The sequence below is a fragment of the Scyliorhinus canicula genome, chromosome 20 (assembly GCF_902713615.1).
Source record: "Scyliorhinus canicula chromosome 20, sScyCan1.1, whole genome shotgun sequence".
Taxonomy (NCBI): Eukaryota; Metazoa; Chordata; class Chondrichthyes; order Carcharhiniformes; family Scyliorhinidae; genus Scyliorhinus; species Scyliorhinus canicula.
In genome coordinates this window covers 82,893,894-82,904,106 of record NC_052165.1, presented here as the reverse complement: position 1 = coordinate 82,904,106, position 10,213 = coordinate 82,893,894, and the positions used below count along the sequence as shown (strand labels likewise).

The 10,213-nt window shown below is 46.3% G+C and overlaps 1 protein-coding gene across 1 annotated transcript; it reads left to right on the top strand.

The window, feature by feature from the left end:
* The first annotated feature begins 366 nt into the window (after positions 1–366).
* On the top strand, positions 367–4,357 carry LOC119954774 (RNA exonuclease 5-like). Its single transcript, XM_038780315.1, is given in 4 exon segments — positions 367–391; positions 3,265–3,345; positions 3,348–4,031; positions 4,034–4,357. Coding segments are annotated over 4 exon segments (1,098 nt in total). The 3' UTR covers positions 4,342–4,357.
* The last annotated feature ends 5,856 nt before the right edge of the window (positions 4,358–10,213 follow it).

Here is a 10,213-nt window from a genome sequence, read left to right as displayed (position 1 = left end):
TAAAGAGAAACATACAGTCTGGGGATAGTGATGAGGATAAAGAGAAAGAGCATCATAGTCAAAGGCTTTGTGGGGTCTATTTAAATATGTCCAAGCATTGCCAAGGTTTGATGAGAAGGATGTAGAAGCCTTTTTTATTTCATTTGAGAAGGCAGCTAAATAAATGAAATGGCCATATGACATGTGGATATTACTGATTCAAACAAAGCTGGTAGGTAGGGCTAGTGAAATGTTTGCATCACTATCAGAGGAGATTTTGGTGACGAATGAGGTGATGAAAAATCCATCTTTGGTGCATATGAGCTAGTGCCTGAATCCTACAGACAAAGGTTTAGAAATTTAAGGAAAGAACCTGGTCAAACATACATGGAGTATGAAAGGATCAATCAGAGTAATTTTGATAGGTGGGTTTTGAAAATAGACCAAACGTATGAAGCTCTTCGAGAAATGATCATTTGGGAAGAGTTTAAAAATTCAATTCCTGATGTAGTGAGAACTCATGTGGAAGAGCAGAGGGTTAAAACTGTGAGATTGCAGCAGAAATGGCAATTATTATAAATTAGTTCATAAATCAAAGTTAGGTTTCCGACATCAGTTTCAGCCTGGTAAAGGTAAAAGGGATCTGATGGGAGATAATAAGGAGAGTGTACCTCAGATTAAAAAAGAAATCCAGGAGGGTGGAAGTGAAATGAAAAGTTTCACATGTTTTTACTGTAATAAACTAGGCCATGTAAAGTCACAGGGCGGAATTCTCCGCAAGGCCCGACGCCGTCGTGAAACACGGAGAGGTTCACAACGGCGTCGGAGGCCGCTCCTCGCCCCCTATTCCCCCCCCCCTCAGGGGGCTAGAAGGGCCGTGCTGTAAATTTTGGCCGCGGGGCCTTGCCGCTGGCGTCAAGTCCCGGAGCGCCAAGAATGACGCGGCCGGCACGCCTAATGACATCAGCCGCGCATGCCGTCTTCCCCTCCGCTGCCTCGCAAGACGTGGTGGCTTGATCTTGCGGGACGGTGGAGGGGAAAGAGTGCGTCCCTTTGAGATGCCGGCCCGACGATTGGTGGGCACCGATCGCGGGCCAGTCCCCTCCCGAGCACGGTCGTGGTGCTCACTCCCCTCTCCGCCCTCCCACAAGCCACAAACCAGCTTTTGGCGCCATGTTCACGCCGGCAGCGACCAGGTGTGGTTGCTGCTGGCGTAAACCGGTCGGGAACGGCAGGCCGCTCAGCCCATCCGTGTCGGAGAATCGCGGGTCGCCGTCAGAAACATTTTGGGGGGGGGTGGGAGAATCGCGGGGGGGTGCCAGACTGGCCCTCCCGCGATTCTCCCACCCGGCGTGGGAGCGGAGAATCGCGCCCATAGTGTTGGTAGTTGAAGAAAAGCACTGGTAAGGCTGACGTGGTAAAACAGAATAAGCCAGTAGGGTTTGTTGAAGTTGTAAAGGAAAGCCCAAGTGAAGCAAAGGAAGTGCAAAAGATTGTAAAGCCCGATCAAGAGGTGATTGATAAGAAGGTGCCAGATCTCTTTAAAGAATTTACTTGTGTGGGTAAAGTTTACTCGTGTACCAGGAGGGGTAGGTAAAGAAGTCAGAATTTTAAAAGATACGGGAGCTAGTCAATCTTTGATGGTAAGAGATGAGGAGTTATGTAGTTTAGGAGGAATATTGGCAGAAAAGGTGGTAATATGTGGAATTCAGGGTGAGGGGAGTAGTGTTCTATTATATAAGGTAAGGTTGGAAAGTCCAGTAAAGAGTGGTGAAGTGGCAATAGGAGTACCAGAGAAATTATCTTGTCCAAGAATACAGTTTATCTTGGGTAATGATATCGCTGGATCGCAGGTGGGAGTGATGCCTACTGTGGTTGATAAGCCAGTAGGAAAATCAGATAACTGAACTGTTGAAGGACGAATATCCTGGGATTTTTCCGGATTTTGTAGTAACAAGGTTCCAAAGTCACAGGTTAAGTCAAGAGGAGAAATCTGAGAGTGAAGATAAAGTTGACATGCAATTATCAGAAATTATTTTTGATCAGGTGATTGGATAACAACAGGTGGAGAATGAGGCGGATAATTTTAGTTCAGGAAAATTGGCGGAGTTACAACAGAAAGATGTAGAAATAAAATGGATGTATCAGAAAGCATACGCAGAAGAGGAATCTGAGTGTATATCAGAATGTTATTACCGTAAATGTGATGTCTTGATGAGAAAATGGAGACCATTACATATGCAGGTGGGTGAAAAGTGGGCAGAAGTTCATCAAGTGGTATTTCCAGTAAGGTATAGAAAGAAAGTGTTGTGAGTAGCACATGAGGTACCAATAGGAGGTCATTTGGGAATAAGTAAAACTCAAGCTAAAATACAAAAACCTTTTATTGGCCTGGACTACATAGCTTTGTCAATCAGATCACGCATGTCAAGTGATAGGGAAACTTCAAGCAGTGAGAAAACCAGCATCCTTAATAACCAATCCAGCATTTGAGGAACCTTTTTCAAGAGTCCTAATTGATTGCATAGTACCGCTTCCAAAATCGAAATGTGGGAATCATTATCTTTTGACTATAATGGATGTGACTACTAGGCCATTCCAGTAAGCTAAAATATTGTAGAGGAGTTACTTTACTAGATATGGACTCCCACAGAAATACAATCGGATCAAAGATCAAATTGTACCTCTGGGTTATTCAAGGAAGTTATGGAAAGCTTAGGAATAAAACAATTTAAATCAACTGCGTATCATCCAGAATCACAGGGAGAGTTACAAAGGTGGCATCAGACATTAAAGACAACGTTGAGGGCTTATTGTCAAGATTATCCAAAGGATTGGGATAAAGGAATTCCATTCGTACTATTTGCAATTAGTAATGCACCTAATCAATCAACCAAATTCAGTCCTTTTGAACTAATTTTTGGTCATGAGGGAAGAGGACCACTTAAATTATTTGAGGATAAATTGTTGAGTTACCTTCCAGAAAAAAAATGAACTGACCTGAAAGAGTTATTGTTATCACATGGGCAAGTTTGTGGGGATAATAATAATAATAGCTTATTGTCACAAGTAAGCTTCAATGAAGTTACTGTGAAGTTAAAATGGCTGTACATGACGTAGATGTGGGAAATGCTGGTCCTATTAAACAACATCCATATAGATTTAACCCTTTAAAATTGGCACTGGTTAACAACAAAATTAAAGTATACTTAAAAAAGATATAATTGTTGCAGTCAGTGGTGCTCATCCATAGTAATGGTACCAAAACCAAACGGTTTTGGTAAGGAGTAGCAGTGATTGTTCGACATGGAGTGAGTCAGATGCACTTCTACAGATACTCCCTCCAATTTAAGCAGCTGAGGAAAAAGGTCGGTTTAGATTTAGCATGCCCCCTCCTCCTGATGATTTTCTGCTTCGTATTTTTGGAACTGAGACATTGCCCTCACAAGGCAAAAGTCCAACAGTCGATGGCACCACTGTGGTGAATGGTCATTGTCTTATGACAGAGAATGATAGCTATGAACAATTAAAGCTTGACAATTATCCTATCATTATTAAATATTGCAGAAAGAAGCAAGGCTTGACCAGTTACTTACTGAATATACATGATCTGATTAAGAATGATTATCCAATCGCAGGCACTCCTGGCTCTATAGGATTTGTCCAGAGTGGATGTACAGCTAAAGTGACTGACGACAGTCCATTGTTGGGCCTCGACTGTGAAATGTGCCTGATTTTAAAAGGGACTGAACTGACTCGTGTCTCTATTGTCAATGCCGAGGGACACTGCATGATGGATAAGCTGGTGAAGCCAGACAACATGATCATCGACTACCACACCAAGTTCTCGGGGATTACTTAGATGATACTGATGCCAGTGAAAACAAAGCTGCATGATGTTCAAGCCAACCTGAAGAAGATCTTTCCCAAGGATGCTATGATTGTGGGCCATTCATTAAATAATGACTTGAAAGCTTTAAAGTTGATTCATCCAAGTATTATTGACACACCACTATCTTTTTTTCAAAGACTTGCGTCAAAAGTTGAATTGAAGGTTTGGTAAAAAGCGTTCTTGGAAAGGAAATTCAATCAGAAAAATTGGTTGGCCATGACGCTTCTGAAGACGCAAAAGCAGATTTGGATTTGGCTCAATATTTCATCGACCAGGGATCTATGCAGGTAGCAAAGCCGAACCTGGCCAATGTTCAAGATAAACAGCCAGTAGGACAGAATTTTGCAACCTTGCCTGAAGGCAAAAATCAGGCGAATATCTTGTCAGGTCACCTGAAAGCAAACTGCAAAGGGGTGGATCAGGCCATGCTTCCGATGTGGCAGCTTGCTGAAGGAGCTGTGAATGGGTGATCAGAAAGCAGTTGTATTAAACACAAAGAAAACAAAAAGAACTAAAATGGACTATGTTATTACAAATATTTGCTGTTTTGTTTTGTTTTAAAAAAGAAAAATATATCTATATATACTTACTGTCAGTATTTCTTAATGGAAAGTGAAAAGGTGAAAAATGAAATCATCTTTTGATGATCTATTTATTTTTTCTTGGGAGAGGTGTCCTGTGTGTGTGTGTACCTTTAAGAAATGGGTGTTTATCAAATAGCTGCAGTGATGTCAGAGTGTGGGTGGAGCTGAGCTCGGCTCTGTCTTTTATTTTCGGTTTGAGCTGGAAGCCAATTTGTAGCTGTGTGTGTTTTTAGTAAAGGCTGTGAGTTGCAGTGAATGCAAGCACATGTGTATCAATCGCTCTCTGCAATCTAAAGAATATTTTCAGCTCATTCGATGATTTCAACATCGTGCCTGTTTCTGTAAGGAATGCAAACTTGCTGTCTGTATTAAAAAAGGGTTTATAACTTAATAGATGTTGTTGGGAAAGTAGTTGAGGGTTACCTATAGAATATTATCTTTGGGGAAAGTATCAGTGTTAGTATTTGAGAAGATGTTAATGTAGGTGTTTATAAAGTATTAACTGGATTCATAAAAATAAACATTTTTTTTTCTGTTTAAAGATTCCTCAAGTCTCTGTTGCATCACACTTGGAAAGTATGCCCTTGTGCTCCCCACAAGCAAAATCTATTAAAAATTGTGGGATGTACTTTGGAGTATATATATCCAATCACCTGCCCCATAATAACCCTCACCCCCACAACCTTTGACATTGCCTTGGAGAAGGCTGTCCAGAACCCGGCAAGCTTGGCTCAAGCCCAAAACATGTGGGTGTGGTTGGCCTGGCCCCTCTGGCACCGCTCACATTTGTCCTCCACCTCCGGGAAGAACCTGCTCATTCAGGTTCTGGTTAAGTGCGCTCTGTGCACCACTTTGAGCTGCATTAGGCTGAGCCTTGTGCAGGAGGAGGTGGAGTTCGCCCTGCTCAGTGCTTCGCTCCAGAGTCCCCATCCCACCTCTGTCCCCAGTTTGTCCTCCCATTTTTGTCTGGTCTCGTCCAGTGGTGTTCGAGCTCTGTCCATATATTTTCCCACATAGCCCCCCCATCTCGCTGCTTGTGCCTATCAGGTCCTCTAGTAGTGTGTTTTCTGAGGTCCCGGGGTACCCCACTGTCTCTTTGCGGAGGAAATGTTTTATTTGGAAGTGTCTCAATTCCTGTCCTTTTGCTAGTTTCCACTTCATCAGTTTGTCCAGTGTCGCCAGTCTGCGCCCTACGTAGAAGTCCCTGACAGTCAGTGTGCCCCCGTCCTGCCTCCATCTTTTGAAGGTGGTATCTAGCATGGCTGGGGGGAATCTGTGATTGCCACAGGTGGGGGCCATGGGGGACATTTTGGTTATCCCAAAGTGCTGTCAGAACTGGGTCCACGTTCTTAGTGTGGCCGCTACCACTGGGCTCGTTGTGTACCTTGTTGAGGAGGATGGGTGTGCTGCTGTGGCCAGGACCCGGAGGCTCATTCCTTTACCAGAAAATTTAGGCTCATTCCTTTACAGGATGCCTCCTCCATTTGTTCCCAATCTGTGTCAGGTTCTTTTACCCATTCCCTCACTTTTTCTGCCGCTTCTGCCCAGTGGTAGTATTGTAGGTTTGGTAGAGCCAGGCCTCCTCTGACTTTTCCTCTTTGCAGTGTCGGTTTGGGAATTCTCGGGTTCTTCCCCCCCCCCCCCACACACACACACACACACACACACACACACAAACGCCATGATTAGATTGTCTACATTTTGGAAAAAGGCCTTGGGAATGAAGATCGGGATGGATCAAAACAGGAAAAGGAACCTTGGCAGTACATTCATCTTGATCGTCTGCACTCTCCCTGCCAGGGAGAGTGGAAGTGAGCCCCACCGTTGAAGGTCTTTTCTTAATTCCTCCACCAGGCTGGTCAGGTTCCACTTGTGGATCTGTGTCCAGTCTCTGGCTATTTGGATCCCCAGGTAACGGAATCTATTCTGGGCCGTTTTAAATGGCCCATCTCTGTCCCTTCCCCTTTTCGGTTCACTGGGAATGACTCGCTTTTGCCCAGGTTACGTTTGTAGCCCGAGAAGGTTCCAAACTCTTTCAGTATTTGCAGCACTGCCTTCAGTCCCTCCTGTGGCTTCGAGACATAGAGGAACAGGTCATCCTTCCAGCTTTTTGCAGGACGCTGGGCTATCGCCTGGGATTTGATCGCTAGCGCGAATAGAGTGGGGACAGGGGGCAGCCCTGTCTTGTTCCTCTCTGTAGCTGGAAGGATTCAGAGCTGGTGCAGTTAGGTCAGACACTTGCATTGGGAGCGTTGTACAGGAGCCTCACCCAGGCGGTGAATTCCGCTCCTAGCCCAAACTGTTCCAGTACATCGAGGAGGTGGTTCCATTCGACTCTGTCAAAGGCCTTTTCTGCGTCAAGGGAGTGTAAAAATAGATAAGTCCCCTGGGCCAGATGGGATTCATCCTAGGATTCTCTGGGAAGCCAGGGAGGAGATTGCAGAGCCTTTGTCCTTGATCTTTATGTCGTCTTTGTCGACAGGAATAGTGCCGGAAGACTGGAGGATAGCAAATGCTGTCCCCTTGTTCAAGAAGGGGAGTAGAGACAACCCTGGTAATTATAGACCTGTGAGCCTTACTTCGGTTGTGGGTAAAATGTTGGAAAAGGTTATAAGAGATAGGGTTTATAATCATCTTGAAAAGAACAAGTTGATTAGCGATAGTCAACACGGTTTTGTGAACGGTAGGTCATGCCTCACAAATCTTATTGAGTTTTTTGAGAAGGTAACCAAACAGGTAGATGAGGGTAAAGCGGTTGATGTGGTGTATATGGATTTCAGTAAGGCGTTTGATAAGGTTCCACACGGTAGGCTATTGCAGAAAATACGGATGTATGGGATTGTAGGTGATTTAGCGGTTTGGATCAGTAATTGGCTAGCTGAAAGAAGACAGAGGGTGGTGGTTGATGGGAAATGTTCATCCTGGAGTTCAGTTACTAGTGGTGTACCGCAAAGATCTGGGGCGCGATTCTCCGCACTCACGACGGTGCGGAGAATAGCGTGGCTCATAAAATTTTACGGCCACGCTGTTCCGACGCCCTCCCGCTATTCTCCCCCCCCCCACGCCCGACTCCCGATACGAATCGCTGCCGCCGTTTTTTTACGGCCGGCAGCGATTCTCAGCTGTCCGATGGGCCGAGTTCCCAGCCCTTTACGGCTGTTTTTACGAACGGCAAACACACCTGGTCTGGCCGTTCGTAAAAACGGCCGTAAACTCTCGATTTTTAAAACCATGGCACCGATTGGCACAGCAGTACCACGGCCGTGCCAAGGGTGCCATGGGCCCACAATCGGTGGGCACCGATCGCGGGCAGCAGGCCCGATGCCCGCGCACTCTTTGTCCCTCCGCCGCCCCGCTGTATCACTTCGTGGGGCGGCTGAGGGGCATCCCGGCCCGCGCATGCGCGGGTTTCGCGCAAATGCGCGATGACGTCATCCGCGCATGCGCGGGTTGGAGTCTTCCAATCCGCGCATGCGCGGCTGACGTCATATGACGCGTCAGCCGGCGCTAACTCTGGCAAGCGGGCTTAACGAAATTCGTTAAGCCCGCGATGCCGGAGTTTACGGCGTCGGCATGCTAGCCCCGACCGGGGACCAGAATCGGTTTCCGGTCGGGAAGGGGGGGGCTGGCGTCAAACCCGCCCGGATTTGACGCCAGCCTTACGATTTCTCCCCATATGGGAGAATCGCGCCCCTGTTTTGGGGCCACTGCTGTTTGTCATTTTTATAAATCATAAAATCATAAAATTTATAAAATTTATAGGATACAGAGGGACATAGATAAGCTGCAGAGCTGGGCTGAGAGGTGTCAGATGGAGTTTAATGCGGAAAAGTGTGAGGTGGTTCACTTTGGAAGGAGTAACAGGAATGCAGAGTACTGGGCTAATAGCAAGATTCTTGGTAGTGTAGATGAACAGAGAGATCTCGGCATCCAGGTACATAAATCCCTGAAAGTTGCCACCCATGGCTGTTAAGAAGGCATATGGTGTGCTAGCCTTTATCAGTAGGGGGATTGAGTTTCGGAGCCACAAGGTCATGCTGCAGCTGTACATAACTCTGGTGCGGCCGCACCTGGAGTACTGCATGCAGTTCTGGTCACCAGAAGGATGTGGAAGCTTTGGAAAGGGTTCAGAGGAGATTTATTAGGATGTTGCCTGGCATGGAGGGAAGGCCTTACGAGGAAAGGCTCAAGGATTTGAGGTTGTTTTCGTTAGAGAGGAGAAGGCTGAGAGGTGACTTAATAGAGACATATAAGATAGTCAGAGGGTTAGATAGGGTGGACAGTGAGAGTCTCTTTCCTCGGATGGTGATGACCAACACGAGGGGACATAGATTTAAATTGAGGGGTGGTAGATATAGGACAGATGTCAGAGGCCGTTTCTTTACTCAGAGAGTAGTAGGGGTGTGGAACGCCCTGCTTGCAACAGTAGTAGACTCGCCAACTTTAAGGGCATTTAAGTGGTCACTGGATAGACATATGGATGAAAATGGAATAGTGTAGGTCAGATAGGCTTCAGATGGTTTCACTGATCGGCGCAACATCGAGGGCCGAAGGACCCGTACTGCGCTGTAATGTTCTATGTTCTATCACCTCTAGTGTTCTCTCCCCAGAGGGGGTCATTATTACGTTCAGCAGCCGCCTGATGTTCGCTGTGAGCTGCCTACCCCTGACAATGCCCGTTTGGTCCTCTGCTACACAGCCCTCCAGCCTTTTGGCCAGGACATTTGCCAGTATTTTCGCATCCACGTTCAGCAGTGAAATGAGTCTGCATGACCCACATTCTGTCAGGTCTTTATCTTTTTTGGTTATCACTGAGACTGTGGCCTGCCAAGGTCAAGGGTCTCTCAAAGCGGCTGCAGGGAATTCTGAAGGAGAAGGGTGAGCAGCCAGTGATCATGGGACATATTGGTACAATAACATAGCTTAAAAAAAAGGTATGATGTCCTATAGGTAGAATATAGCGAGTTTGGACATAAATTAGAACATAGAACATAGAACAGTACAACACAGAACAGGCCCTTCGGCCCTCGATGTTGTGCCGAGCAATGATCACCCTACTTAAACCCACGTAACCCGTATACCCGTAACCCAACAATCCCCCCATTAACCTTACACTACGGGCAATTTAGCATGGCCAATCCACCTAACCCGCACATCTTTGGACTGTGGGAGGAAACCGGAGCACCCGGAGATAATCCACGCACACACGGGGAGGACGTGCAGACTCCACACAGACAGTGACCCAGCCGGGAATTGAACCTGGGACCCTGGAGCTGTGAAGCATTGATGCTAACCACCATGCTACCGTGAGGCCCCTAGCTACCGTGAGGCCCCCGTAGAAGTAGGACCTCAAAGGTAATCCAGTACCGTGAACTAGCTAGAATAAAAATAACAGGTATACAATATGAATCCGTTGCTGGAGAAATGGTGCAGAAGGGAGGGAGTCAGATTGCTGGGACATTAGGACCAGTTTTGGGAAGGTGGGACTGAACAAACAGGATGGGTTGCATCTGGGCAGGACGGAGACCAATGCCCTTGGGAGGATTTTTGTTAGTGCTGTCAGAGGGTTTAAACTAGAATGGCAGAGGGGTGGGAACCTGAGCAGGGAGGCACAGGAAGGAGAAACAAGGATAGAAACAAAAGACAGAAATGTAAGAAGCAAAGGTGGACGGCTGTTGGCTACAAACAGATGCTGGAATAGGTTGGTGAATAGTTTCCACATCTTGTGGAAGCCCTCTTCCAACCCTAGATGTGAATT